The sequence below is a fragment of the Heterocephalus glaber genome, unplaced genomic scaffold, assembly GCF_053883595.1.
Source record: "Heterocephalus glaber isolate CG9 unplaced genomic scaffold, H.glaber_assembly_v1.0 deba00001673, whole genome shotgun sequence".
Classification (NCBI taxonomy): Eukaryota; Metazoa; Chordata; class Mammalia; order Rodentia; family Bathyergidae; genus Heterocephalus; species Heterocephalus glaber.
The window spans coordinates 20,823,001-20,837,743 of record NW_028258410.1 but is presented as its reverse complement, the minus strand read 5'-3'; the positions used below and the strand labels follow the sequence as shown (position 1 = coordinate 20,837,743).

Sequence of the window (14,743 nt, the reverse complement as noted above, 5' to 3'; positions counted from 1 at the left end):
TCACTGTTGGCTGTCACAACTGAGAATGCTACTGACATTTAATGGGTAGAGTCCAGGGGTGGTGGAGAACACACTGTAGGCCAGGATGCCCCCAGGCAGAGGGGCTGTCTTTGGGCAAACATCAGTCTGCTGAGCTTGAGGAAACCGGATTCATCCCATTGCAGCGTGAACAATCACATTTCACTGCAGAAGTGTGTGTCTAATTCTGGGGGCCTACATATTCTCTCTAAAACCCAAAAAATCTGGCACACATCTGGTCCAAAGATGAACAGGGGTGGTATTATGGGCATTACGGACCCATACTTTCTTTTTGTTGTTGTTGCTTGCGAAGACAGAGTCTCGCTATGTAGTTCAGGCTGGCCTTGAACTATGTAACCCAGGCTGGCCTCAAACTCGCAGCGATCCTCATGCCTCAGCCTTCCAAGTGCTGGGATGACAGGCAGGTATCAACATCCCCGGCATGGACCCATACTTTCAAGGACATGGAGAGGGAAAGGGGAGAGCCATTCTTACCCTGAGTATAATCATAAAGAAGGTCACACTCGCACAAATAAAAATAAAATATTTTATATATATATGTATCTCCATCCCCCTCCCCCCGCCAGTGGGATAACTGGGGCTCTGCTTCTGGCTGTTTGATTAGAAGTGAACGAACGAATCACACAGTGCAGGGCAAGGGGCCACAGCCGGGCTCTGGCTAAGTGAAAAGGGCTCCCACCTCCCCCACAGCCGACAGGGAGGCTGGGAACCAGCACAGGACCCCCGCGGGGTTTCCAGGACAGCTTCTGTGTAGCACCACCTTTATAGTGGCTCACAAGCACCCTTAGCAAATAAAGAATTTGTGTGTCATCTCTGACCTCTGCTATTGTGCTTCCAGTAGTGTTTTTGGAAAGATCATTATATATTTCTGTCATTGTTCCTTTTATTGCATCCATCATCTGAAAGATAGAAACAAAAACAATTCAGAAAATCACTCTCTGCGTCTTTTCTAGGTGACAAAAATCAAATATCGATATGAATAAAGCACTGGCTCTCAAGCCCAGGAGGCATTTTTGGATGTGGTGACAGGGGAGGGAGCAGAGGACAGGCTGCAGCTGGCACCGGGTGGGAGGAAGCCAGGGACACGGCCAGATGCCCTGCAGCGAGTGCCTAGAATGCCCCACAGCCAGGAATGACCTCAGCACCGGGACCAGAATGTCATAGCTGAGGCAGACAGACCCTGGTACTGCGCAAGGCGGGAGTCACGGTAGGTCTCGAGTTGTGCAGGTGGAACACAAGTCCAGCGCTATTTCTTTTTTTTCGTATCAGGGATTGAACTCGGGACTTTGCGCTTGCAAGGCAGGCAGCGGAACCATTGAGCTAAATCCCCGGCCCTCCAGCACTATTTCAATACCACGGTTGCAGCTGCAGAGGCCCCTCAGCCCCTAGATGTGTTCTGTGTACCCAATGCAGTGGGTCTGAGGGAGAGGTTGTTTTGTTATTATTAATTCTTTACCCTTTAAAAAAAAAGTATAAAGAAATATAATTCATACGACATACCACTGACCATTTGAAGTGCACAGTTCAATGGCTCTTAGGGGACAGAGGTGTAGCTCAGTGGTACAGCACAAGCTTAGCATGCACAGGTCCTGCGGACCAAGACCTGTTCAACCCACAGTATCCAAAAAAAAAAAGGAAAAGAAAACTGAAAAGATTCTTCCAATGGCTTTTACTATATTTGGTTATGTATCTATCACAAATGTAGAACAACCCCACCCCCCTCACCCCCACCCCCATACTGGGGATCCAACCCGGGACCCTGCGCTTGCAAGGAAGGCGGCAAAACCACTGAGCTAAAATCCCCAGCCCTGTAGAACATTTTTGTTGCCCCTAAAAAAGAACTCTCCCTTTTAGTCAATATCCCCACCTCACCCCTCGTCTCCCTGACAACCACTAATTTGCTTTCTGTCTTCTTACTCTGGGCATCGCATATAAATGGATGCTTATAATACGCAGGACTCGGTGACTGGCTTCAAGGCATTCCCCGGTTGCAGCAAGTGTGAGGACCTCGCTCCTTTTTATAGTCCACCATGTGGATGTGGCTGCTTTGTCACTTTCATGCCTTCTGCCTGGCCACTGCCTTTCCAGCTCATTTCTCATCCTCTCTTGCGTAAACCAGATGAGCCTCTAAAGCCATCACCAGGTTTGTGAAACCAGCCAAATGTCACACAGCAGCCACCCAGGTTTCTGCTTAGCAAATGTTCATGGGGTTAATTCCTGTTCTCCCGCCCGCCACCCGGCTGACCTGTCCACCGCCTCAGGAGGGAGAAGAGGGACAGGGGCGCAGTGTTTCAGGCCTGCCCCGCCGAGCAGGGTCTCTCCTGTATCTCCCAGAAGCTCCCATTTGGTGGGGAGGCAGGACCAAGTGCACCCCAGCATCTGATGTGTTCATTCCCACCATGACCTCTAGCATCTGTACTCTCTGGGCCTCAGTTTCTCCATGGAAAAACCACAGATAACAACAGTGCCCCCCTATAGGTTGAGCACAAGGATGAAGTGAAAAAATCAGGCAAAGACTGGCGGCTTAACACCCGCTCCAGAGGTTAAGTGTTCTGTTCATCATATTTTTACAGAAAAATATACTTGTGTAAGCCTGCGACTGCTAACTGCTGCCAACCTCAACTTCACCCCAAAATGAAAGTCAAGTGAATAAACTATCTGTTGAGATTTCCACTCCCCTCATGCTGCAAGCAAACACTCGGTGCCCTTGCAATGGTCTTTCTCCACAGGCTCTGAACTCACCACCGCACCAATCATGTCACTATAAAAAATTATAACCAAACTGCTTTACAAGAAAACTTCAGAAACTGGATGAAACTCAATACATTATTAATGCAATGCTTACATTCCATTTTAAAGATATCATGACTTTTGGGCTGCCTTTTACTTCCAACTACAGCAAAGACCTCAACATTAATAAAGGTGAAGACCCTCTGCCAAAACACACAAATCTCAGTCTTCAACTTTAAGTCACCTAGGAGACAGGAAAGTCCACCCCCACCTCCAGTCACCACACTTGCTTTTTTTCTTTTCTTTTCTTTTCCTTTTGGTATCGGGGATCTAACTCGGGATCCTGCACTTGCAAGGCACTCGGTGGAACCACTGAGCTAAATCCCCAGCCCAATGCTTGCTTGCTTTTTTCTTTTTCTTTTGTTTTGTTTGTTTTTGTTGGGGTTGTTTTTTTTTTTGGTACTGGGGATCAAACTCAGGTCCCTGCGCTTGTGCAGCAGGCGGCGAAACCACTGAGCTAAATCCCCAGCCCCAATGCTTGCTTTTTTCAATGGTGAAGATTTTTTTTTTCTTTTTGGTACCAGGGATTGAACTCGGGACCTTGCGCTTGTAAGGCAGGCGCCGGAACCACTGAGCTAAATCCCCGGCCCTAATGTTTTTTGGTTTTGTTTTTTGGGGGGTACCAGGGATCGAACTCCGGTCCTTGTGCTTACAGCAGGCAGCAAAACCACTGAGCTAAATCCTCGGCCTTCAATGGTGAAGGAAACATTTATCAAGACAGGTCACTCCTGACTTCTGCTGTAAGAGGAAAGGGAACCGCAGAACATGATGGATTTAGATGATGTCAAGAGCTCAGAAATTGGCCTTAGAATAAACCATCAGCCAGATCCACCTGGTAGGCCTCAGTTTATCCATTTGTACATAAAGAGCTTAGACCAAATCGATAGCAGGCGACAGCAGGTACTCAGAACAGTCACAGACTACTCAAGCCAACAGCAGACACTCCTTCAGTCAGGAACAGAACCACACCCCTTTCATTCTCTTGTGATCGTACTAAACACCGCAGCAAGAAAGATTCAGTTTACTGCTGTGATCTTCAACACAATCTCCCTTTTCAAAAACAGAAAACTGGAGTTAGGCCTCCCGCCTTGACACAGAAGTTTAATCGGGTGAGATTAAACTTCTTTTTGTGTAAGATTAAACTTCTTTGTGTGTAAGTTTTTAAGCTAAATTGATTTAAATGAAATGAATAATGTTTAAATTAAAATTTTAGTCAAGTTTATTATCATGTGAACAGATAAAAAAAAATCATGAATGGCAAGAATTACCTGACAATACAATTCTTCTGGTTCTGTTTTTTTTTTGGGGGGGGGGTCCCCAGTATTAAGGACCGAATCCAGGCCTTCACTAAGCTGTATTCCCAGCCATTTTTATTTTTCATCTTTTTAATTTTGACACAGGGTCTCAGGTAGTCTCAGCTTCCAGAGTACAGGAATCATAAGTGTTCACCACCACACCCTGCTAAATCCTTCCTGTTCTGAACCTCAGGGTCTCCAGGATAATTCAAACATAAAAGAGGGATAGGACCTGGGATTTAGCTCAGTGGCACGGTGCCTGCCTCGCAAGGACAAAGTCATTGAGTTCGATCCCGGGTACCAAAAAAAGAAAGAAAGAAAAGAGGGACAGACATAATAAATAAGAAACTAAATTAGGCCCAAGGCCAGGTTCTAATAAACTCATCAGCCACGCTGAAGCTTACGTGAGGTTGCTGTGGAAAGCCTTGTGGTGAGTCTGGACCCTGAACATCTGTGGTGAGCAGCCTGTTCCGAATTCACGGCCCAGCCTGAGCCAGGCTAAGTGTGCACCATCTACAGCCCGGTGCCACCTGCGAACAGCAGCTCTGCCATCCACCGGCTGTGGGACGAGACCAGCTGCACAGCCTTGCTAGGCTTCACTTTTCTCTACAAAACTGGAACAATGGTAACAGCTACCTCATCAATCTGTCATGAAGACTGAATAAATAACTGACAAAAAGCACTCTAAACTGTGTGTGGCCCAGAGCAGTCACCAGGCAGACACGAGCTGCTCTCACTGCTGTCTCTCCCAGAACAGGCTAAGCCCACAGTGGCTCCTCGTGATCCCAACTCTCTGGCTCTTGTGTGCACGTGTGGTCCCTGACTGGTGCTAGGCTGGCCCTGCATCTACCCAGGAACACAGCTAAGTAATGGTGCCCTCTGCCTGGCCACCAGGCCCTACCGCCGGCTCTGGACAATGGCCCTCGAGCACATGGATCCTGCTCGTGACCACCCAGGGGAGTCTAAAAGTGGATCCCTTCTCATCGAGCCCTCTTATGAGCTTCCAACCCTAGCAGACAGCATGACGCAGGTGTAAGTCCCAAGGCAGAAGCCCAGCTCACCCAGGCCCGGACTCCTGACCCACACAAACGGAAAGATCACAGATGCGAGTGCTGTTTTAAGTTGCTGAGCTTTGTAGATCTCTATTGCGCACCAATAGATAACAATGACCTCTAACTAGAAGGAATAAAAAGGAAAATGAGCAACAAAAAAATCACTAAAAAAAAATTATATGTGTATCTCATAATCCAGAATTTAAGAAGTCTACCTTGAACTCAATATACTAAAACAGCAATTTATTATAAAACTTGACCCTTTCTTTAAAAATCTAGAAACAGGACTGGGGATTTAGCTCAGTGGTTCCGGCGCCTGCCTTGCAAGTACAAGGTCCCGAGTTTGATCCCCAGTACCAAAAAAAAAAAAAAATCCAGAAACAACTCTTGACGTATTTTCTATAAAATTGAACCAACTTGCTGGAAGATAGGCAGAACTCTTGAAGACACTGGCATAGGAAAAACCTTTATGAACAAATCCTCAGTAGCACGGGAACTAGCACAAAGAATCTACAATTGGGAGCTGGGGATTTAGCTCAGTGGTTCTGGTGCCTGCCTCAAAGGCGCAAGGTCCCAAGTTTGATCCCTGGCACCAAAAAAAAAAAAAGAATCAACAATTGAGATCTCATCTTATTAAAAGCTTCTGAACTGCAAGAGAAACCACTAACAGAGCTAAGAGACAACCTACAACGTGGGAAAAAATTTTTACCAGCTGTTCCTCAGACAAAGGTCTACTATCTAGAATATATAAAGAACTCAAAAAAACCAGACCCTCCAAATATAAAGACCCAATTCAAAAATGGGCATCTGAAAAAAAGGGGGGGGGGGCATCTGAAATGAACATTTCTCAGACAAACAAATAAAGGCAGCAAATAAACACATGAAAAAACGTTCAACATCACTGGTCATTCAAGAGATGCAGATGAAAACAACACTGAAATTCCATGTCACCCCAGAAAGAGTGGCTGCTATCGAGAAATCAACCAATAACAAATGCTGGCGGGGTTGTGGGGAGAAAGGAACCCTTCTCCACGGTTGGTGGCAGTATAAACTGGTGCAACCACTGTGGAAATCAATGTGGAGATACCTCAAACAACTAGGATTAGAAGTCCCATTTGACCCAGCTATTCCTCTACTGGGTACCTTCCCAAAAGAATTAAAAGAATCATACCACAGTGATATATGTACCATGTTTACAGCGGCACAATTTGTAACAGCTAAAGCTTGGAAACAGCCCAATTCCCCATCAACTGGAGACTGGATAAAGAAGATGTGGTTTTTTCATAAAATGGAGTACTACTCAGCCATAAAGAATGAGAAACTAGAGACGTTTATAGCTAAGTGGATGCACATTGAGGCCATACTCTTAAGTGAAATAAATAGGACACACATGTAAATATCGAATAGTTTCTCTGGTGTGAAAAACTAAAACTGTAAATAAGGATCAAAACGTATAACTGATATTGTGAAATAGGAAGAAAGTTCTAAAGGAGTAGGGGAAGCGGGAGGGGTAGGGGAAAAAGAAAAAATATGAGAAAAGGAAAAAAAATGGAAACCAAGTCTTTGTAAATAGGGAAGGGTGGAGGGGTGAAGGGAGGGCCAGGCAATGGGGAAAAAAAATAAGAACCAAGATACATCACATAAAGGTACACAATCCCAATGATGAATGTAACTTATTGTATACCTAAAATATACCAATAAACTTAATGAAAAAAATAAATAAAAATAAAATTGAACCAATCAGTAACTTGCTCATTAATAAAGAATTATTATTCGTATCCATGTAGTTAATTTACTACTTAGATTGGCTCTTATCAAGTTATTAATAGCAATTCGCCTAAAAGAGAAGTAGGCAACATGCATTCACCCCACAACTTATGTACCAAGCACGTACTTCCAGTCTTGGGAAAGAGCAACCAGGCAGACTCGCTACCTCTGTCGGAGCCAGAGTTTCTGTGTCATTATCACTATGAGGGGTCTACTGATGGGAATCAGCACCTCACCCCAGAAGACTCTCGTGATGCTGCGGAGAACTGCAGCATTTTATTTACCTGATCTCAACAATGAGCCTAGAGGCACCTGCTAAATCAGGGGAGACGCAGACAACAGCCGTGCTGAGGGCCGGGGAGATGACACACCACGGGCAATTTGCCTCCCATGCCTCAGACACAGACCATGCCCCCAGGGATGGGCAACTTGAGGGAGGGGAGCCCCAAGCCCCCAGTCTATCTTGGTTCTGGCAATAACCAAGGTGCAGGCCTCTTGCTTGATCAATCTCATGTGAGGTCTAGCAGTTTTGCTCACCAGGACTTCTAAGTACCAACCCCGCGGTCAGCTGTTTTAGCACGTAAGGAAAATCTGTCCTTAATGAGCAATTTCAATTCTGAAAGGTAATTCCAATTTTATCTTGCATTTTATGGACTGAGTTTACAAAGTAAGCCCTCTTGGAGTGAGATTCAGTCCATTCTGTATTTTTCTATTAAGAACCAACTTTAGGCCCAAATGTAAGAATCCGGCAGTCCTCTCTAAAAAGTCTCCTCTCCTCAACAATCCCACATCCTGCCAGAGAGCCCTAAGCGTTCCCACCAGGAAGCCAGTCCTCCCCAGCCCGCCAGGCGCTGACACTCACTTTGCTAGTGTACTTGGCAATGTCCGCGGCAACATCGGCGGAGGCTGTGGCGATGGGCAGGTCAGCGCTGATCGAAGACGCCAGGGTGCCGCCGGAGCCCGAGCTGCTGATCAGGGGCGATGGCTGGGTGCTGGTCACCAGTGTGATGGTGGATGTGGACGGGCTCTGCGTGACCTCTTTCTGCTGGACAGCTACAAAAGCAAAGGGTCCCAGTTACCCCTGCAGAGCAGGATGGGGAGCGAGGTGGAAGGGGAACCCCCCACACATGCCAAGAGTGAGCTTTTCTACCTTCAAGTCAGAGATTCTCATCTTGAGCTGACTTGAGCCAGACTCCTCAAAGCCTGTTCTCAGCTGGGCTCAACCTTGCACTATAAAGATTTGAACAAACACTAGCTACTCCAGACTTGAAGGTCACATGTGAAGATGACCCGGGCTCCTTTAAAGAACTCCCTGAGAAAGCTGCAGGTTGCCAGCACAGGAAATGGGGTCCGTCTCCCAGTTTCTGTGGGAGGGCAGGAGCCTAACCTTTAAGTGCCCCTTAGCAAACCCAGCCAAGTTTCACCTAGACAACCCCTTCTGCTTTCTGGAATGTCTACCTTTCCGGCCTCTCCTGAGCCCCACTCAGAACCTCTCTTACTCCCTCATTCTTCCTTTAAAATCCCCATCATAGAGCATTGGGAGGTGGCTCAGTGGGAGAGTGAACGTTTAGCATGTTCAGGGCCCTGAGTTCAATACCCAGCATCAAATTAAAAACAAAAAAGGAGGCCAGGGCTTTAGCTCAGTGGTTCCCCCGCCTGCCTCGAAAGTGCAAGGATCCAAGTTCCATCCCAGGTACCAAAAAAATAAAAAAAAGAGAGAGAGAAAAACATAGTTACAATCAGCCTGGGCAACTTAGCAAGACCATGTCTCAAAATAAAAGGGCAGGTGATGTTGCTCAGTGGGAAGGCACTAGGTTCAATTCCCAGGACACCAAAAAAAAAAAAAAGAAAGAAAGGTCTACTTATTGCCTCTGCACAAATCAAAGGAATGGAGTTCATGCTGGACTCCTCCTTTGTGCAGTAGTACACTACTAATTCAAATATGCCCCTACCATCTAACTAGTGGCGTGACAGTACACTGCTGATTCAAACCTGCACTCACCACCTTAACTAGTGGTACAATAGATATTACTGATTAAAATCTGCCCTTACCTCTCTCTCTGACACAGCCAATCTGAAACCTGAGCACTGCACAGCCCACAGTCTCCTTCGGGCGCCACCTAAGCCCCTGGGTGAAAGTGTTCAGGGTTTGGGAAATGAGGAAAGACCCAGGAGGGCGGCCCTAATCTCCACTGTCCCGTTCAGCTCCGCCCCACCTAATTTTAACAGCAGGATCAACCCAACTGTGCTCCAAGCTGACCTACCAGTTCTTCACTGTTCCTTGCTCCCCCATTCCCTATCTCTGAAACGTTTTAAGATATTGCTACCTTCGACCTCACATCCTGCAGCTGCACAGGATCCTACTTGCCACGACAGTTTCAACCCAGGAGCCCCAGCATCAAGCCCCGAGATGCAAGTCTCCCTGAGCAGTGAGACCTGTACCACCGCTCACAAACCGGGGCAGGCCGCTCCTGATCAGATCAGCACTTTGTTTGCCCTTACTGAGCATCCTGCAGCACGGCTGGGAGTCTGATTCTGCAATTTCAGCAAGTGGCTCCAGATGAAGGGTTCATTTTGTGCATGTGGAAAATTGCTAGTTTTGTTTTTTTGTTTGTTTTGTTTTTTTGGAACCAGGATCGAACTCAGGTCCTTGCGCTTGCGCAGCAGGCGGCGAAACCAGAGGTAAATCCCCGGCCTGAAAATTCCTAGTTTTAAGGTAACTTTGCTATCAACTTTTCACACTGTATGCTTTCCAGAATAATCCCAAAGAGATTCACCCCATGCATAAGGAAACTTACACAGTATGTTCACTGCAGCACGCTTTATGGTACGAAAACGCTGGAGGCCATCTCCATGCCCACCAGTAGGAAAATGCTCGAAACAAACTATGGAATACTACGCAGCAGTCCAAAGGAACAAGACACTGACACAGACAGACCTCCAAAACATGCTGATGGGTGAAAAAAGAAAGTATGGTACCATTCTCAAGTTTTAAAAAAGTAAAAATAAGGTAGTATCAACGGTGTCACACACACATATAAAAATATACATGCACAGGAAAGGGTTTTACAACGGTTGGTTGTGGTTGTGGGTGCTGAGGAAAAGAGGAGAATGAAATGGAAGGGGAAGAGGACAACTTTCAAGTTTTTATAAATATTCTGTCCCCTTTCTAGGAAGTATAATGTGCATGTATCATTTATAAAATAAAATTAAAAAATACTTTAAAGTTAAAAAGCAAAGTACAAGCCAATTTTAAAAAATAATGCCAAATGGAATGTATAAGGCCTTCAGGACACAACGGCCAGGACACAAATGGGAACAACAACAACAAAAAATTAAAAATAAAACAGCAATGGTCTTTCTCCCGTCGATGTGGCAAAAAGAGGCCGGGCGCCACAGACAGCAGAGCAGGGGTCGCGGTACCTTTCACGGCCTGTCTGGTCTGATATCTTGTCCCCTGGGAAGACTGAGGCTGCTGCTGCTGGCTGTGCTGCTGCTGCTGCTGGCTGTGCTGCTGCTGCTGCTGCTGCTGCTGGCGCTGGATCTTCTGCATGTGCCACTTTTGGGAGGACGTTTGAAACTTACTTGATGAGTTCCACACGACCCGCTGCACGGCTGGCGCGGTCTCCTTCGGTAAAAGCGGCCTCTGCTTTTTCACTGGGCTCCCTGTGACGGCGGTGGCTGGCGCTGTGACCGTGACGGCGGACATCGTGCTGGTGGTGGCAGGGACACCGACTGCAGGGGCTTGGGCGGCAGAGCGAGTGAGCACCGGCGTTTCAGGGGGAGACTGGCTGCCGGCTGCCGTGGTGGACGGTGGCGCTTTAACTACAACTACAGCCAAAGCGTGGAAACAAACAAAAACTAGGTTGGACTCAGGTTCATCTGCGGGGACTTTATGCTGCTGAGTTCTGGGTAAAATCAAGTCGCAGGATGCAGCAAGCTGCGCTCACCCCAGGGGCTCTGTCCTTTAGCCAGGGCTTTAGGCCGCTTATCTGAGACACTCGCCAGGACTCTTGGGGGGACGAGGTGGACAAAACCTGACCCAGACCTTCAGGTGTCCACAAACTAGCTGATGAGGCAGGGGGTGAACAAAACGCTGGGTGTCCTGCTGTACCCTAGAATGTGGTAAGCGCCTCAAGAAAGGCCAGCTGGAGCCCAGTCAGAGAAGAGACGAGGAAACCCTTCGGCTGTGGTTAGGAAACCTGTAAGGCTGGGACCCCACAGAAAAGAGGCTCCCCAACCTTCAAGGCACGGAATCGGCCTCTCCTCCGCATCCCTCCAGGACAAGCTCAGGGTGGACTGATGGCCTCGAACCTAACACCAAAAGGAATCTGCCTGAGGCCAGGACCTTCTCCCTCCACAATTCATTTGGAATTCAAGCAGCACACTTTCAGGTCACATTGTGTCCTTTACGCGTGTGCCACACTGGATTTCCTGCTGTGTGGGGTCAAGTTTGAGCCTAAAATGAATTTAATTTTAATTTAATTTTAATTGAATCACCTTAACTAAAAATACTGTCAATAATCACACCAGCAGGATGTGCGAACAGCAAGAACAGTGGATGTGAAGGTCTCAAGCTGAAAACTCCAACCCTGTGGACTATGTCTGGGAGAGGGGGATAGTGGGGCAGGATTTCAACAGGCAGAAATGAGAATCTGGAGGGAGAAGCATGTGCCAAAACGTGTCCTGGGGAGCCTTTGTGGCTGAAGGCAGGCGAGAGCCGGAAGCACTAAACAGCGCGGAACGGGATGCCCACTCAGGTGCTCGTTTAAGCAAGGGGTTGGTTACTGCTGCAGAGGCCCCAGCTGCCAGCTGCGGGTTAGGTGAATGGCCCGCCGGCCGCCACCATGCCCAGGGCAACAACATGCCCATGCTCAACATCCGGCTCCTTCCCTGAGGGTATGCCTGATTTTTTAGCCATCACCCAGAAAAGACAAGAGCTTGATTACTCCAGGGGGGATTCTCATTGAGCTGCGTATCTGAGGAAGTGAGGAGAATAGAGGGAAAAGACGTCTGCTCACAGACCCTGTGGCTTATGTCTGCCCAGCCCTCCTGCTCCCCACCGAGGACAGCGTGGCCAACTGGGTGGGCAAGACCCAGTGGGGCTGGAAGAGTGTTCTTCCTGCAGTGCAGTGAGGAGCCCTGGTCCTTTCCAGGGGACCTGCAGGGACTGCACACAGCCCCTCCAGGCTCAGGGGACAGAGGTGTGGATGACAGGGTCCCTCTGAGAGCTGGGCAGAGGCACAGTGCCCCGCAGGGGTTCTAACCTGCAGACTCTCCTCCAAAGCCTCCCTTATCTGCCTTTGTGGGAAAACTCACTGTGTTGCTGATTAGCCAGCCTGGTCCCCCTCAGGCAAAGGACATCCACAAAAAAGCTAGTCCCTGGCTCCTGATTTGCAAAAGCAAAGAGCCGGCTTTGCAGAGGGGACTATTCTGCAGTGACCACACTGGCTGGCTCTTTTCCTTAAAAAAAAAAAAAAATTTTTAAATGGGGGCGGGGGGAGCTAAAAAGATTTCAGGTTCTAAGTACTGTTGGGGTAGGGTTATCATTTAGATACTAAAATGTTAATTTATAGGGAATTCTGATGGCTTTCTAGAGGGGAGAACAAAGGTTATAGAAGTTTTAGGAAATTCTGTCCTAGAAATTTAGAGTATGTAATCAATCACCTATAACCCCCCCAAGAGTGAATTCCTTAAAAGGCCAGCACCCCAGCTGTCCCATCAAATGTAGTCCAGAATGTGTCACTGGTTTTACATATAAAGGGAAAACTTTTTATTTAAAATAGTACGAGGAATTGAATTTAGGGTTTTCACACAAAGCTATAACCCCAGATTGTTTATGTTTTGACTCAGGGTCTCACTGATTCTCAAACTTGCTATCCTACCTCAGCCTCCTAGAGTGCTAGAATCACAGGTGTACACCACTGCACCTGGCCGAGGGAGGACTTTTATTTAAGAGAAGACTTATCACCCCTGTGGGGAAGGATGGAAATGACCATCATGACAGAGTCACTAAGAGAGCTCCTGTCACTTGGGCTGAGATCAGTGTCCCTACATGCTGCACTTGGAGCTGAAGGGTAGCCGCAAGTCGTCCTCACAGCTCTCTCGGAAATGCCCTTCACTTCATCAACTCGGAAGTGAAACCACAGGTTGGAAAGATGTTCTATTGTGGAGTCTGAGACAGAGGCCCAAGACTCACATCACCCAAGAGCTCTGCCTTTAAGATCAGCTGGTACAGCCCCAAGCCCTGGGAAGCTGCACTAACTGAACTCTGTTCTAGAGTGATCTTCAGCTCAATCATCCACCATCTACTGGGGTCTCCTGGAGAAGTTTCCTTCAGGCATCCCAAGAGGACAACCTCTACTTCTTTGCGGGTTTTTTGCATGTGTGTGCGTGCGTGCGTACATGCGTGCGTGCGTGCGTGTGTGTGTGTGCGTGTGTACGTACCGGGGATCGAACTTGGCTCCTTGGGCTTGCAAGGCAGGCGGCAGAACCACTGAGCTAAATCCCTGGCCCACCTCTACTTCTCTAAACCAATGGAATGCTTTCAAATTTTTGGAAAGAGAGAGACATTTTAACAACTGTGTTTCCCTTTTGACTTTCACTGCTAGGAAGCTCAGAGCCAAAATGGAAATTCAACTTCACTAACTGAAAATTGGAAGTTGGCTTATTTTTGTATAAAACCTTTCTCTAAACCACTCATTATTTATTCTACCTTTATTTCTGCTTTTACACTGAGTTCTTTGTTTTCATTGTTTCATGGTGATGTGTCCTTGTCAATCTATTACAAATTCTTCCTACAAGAGGAAGGGGCATAAAACCAATCAATCAAAAGATCTGCTCCAGAAAGAATGAAAGAGCATAAATGTCATAAAAATCCTGTCACACAAGTATTTCCACAAGCCTCGTGGAATAAATGTTACTCATACTGTGCCTGTGCTAGCAGAGGCACTGTCTCAAACCCTACTCCACACCCTACTAGGATTCCACAGAGGGCTCCCCTAAACCTGAAACCGCTGGGGAGGTCTGATGCTTGCCTCTCTGCTCCACTCATTTCTTCTCTCCCTCCAAGCACCACTTAAGAGACCTCTCATCCCACTTCCTGAGTTGCAGGAAGCCTGTCTCCCCTAATAACAGAGGTTCCAGAACAGCCCAGCTGCACACCCCAGCTAGGGGCTGAGGATACATCAAAGGACCTGTTTTAAGCCACCAGCCTGCAGAAACTCCCAAGGACACAGACTCACGTGTCACTTGAAGGTTTGGGTGAGAAGTTAGCTCCTGTCAGAAGAAAGGCACAGTCAGAAACAAAGCCTTGCTGTATCGCTTGAGTTCCCCACTAAGTGCCTGCGGCTCTGTGGCTACAACCTCTAACTTGCCCAGAGGCGATGTTTCTCCTGGGTCCTCAGAAAAGGCTTCATATCCTCCCTGTGCTGTTAGAATCCCCTCCCCACCCACCTGCCAAGCCAACTGGAAAATGCGCTGTCGACCTTGGCAAGGAAAGGACACCCTGCCCATCACACACTCGCTCCTACTGGAGAGGCAGCCCGGACTTTGGACAGCACTGCTGTTTCACAGCAGAAGAGCAGCAGTGGAAGGCTGCTTAGAGGCGCACAGAGGCTCTCAACCCAGGCAATCTGGCCTCCAGGGGACATCCAGCAATGAACAGTCTGGGCAGGTCCTACTGCCATCTAGTGGACAGAGGCCAGCAAAGCTCCTAAGCACTCTCCAAGGCACAGGCCAAAGAATTCCTCGGGGGCAAACTTGGTGGTGGAAGGCTGAGGAACCCTGGGGTTAGAAGGG

At 47.7% G+C, this 14,743-nt stretch overlaps 1 protein-coding gene across 23 annotated transcripts in view; it reads right to left on the bottom strand.

The window, feature by feature from the left end:
* Positions 1 to 14,743, bottom strand: part of Zmynd8 (zinc finger MYND-type containing 8) — a 193,394-nt gene that overhangs the window by 13,423 nt on the left and 165,228 nt on the right. For 18 of the 23 annotated variants that reach the window (XM_021238976.2, XM_021238975.2, XM_021238973.2 and 15 more), the window contains 3 exons: positions 10,367 to 10,774; positions 7,806 to 7,996; positions 858 to 938 (listed from right to left, as the gene is read on the bottom strand). In XM_021238976.2, coding sequence (XP_021094635.1) covers positions 858 to 938; positions 7,806 to 7,996; positions 10,367 to 10,774 — 680 coding nt within the window. The remainder of the gene's footprint in view (positions 1 to 857; positions 939 to 7,805; positions 7,997 to 10,366; positions 10,775 to 14,743) is intronic. The other 5 variants (XM_087197772.1, XM_004858098.4, XM_004858100.4 and 2 more) reach the window with 1 other exon arrangement.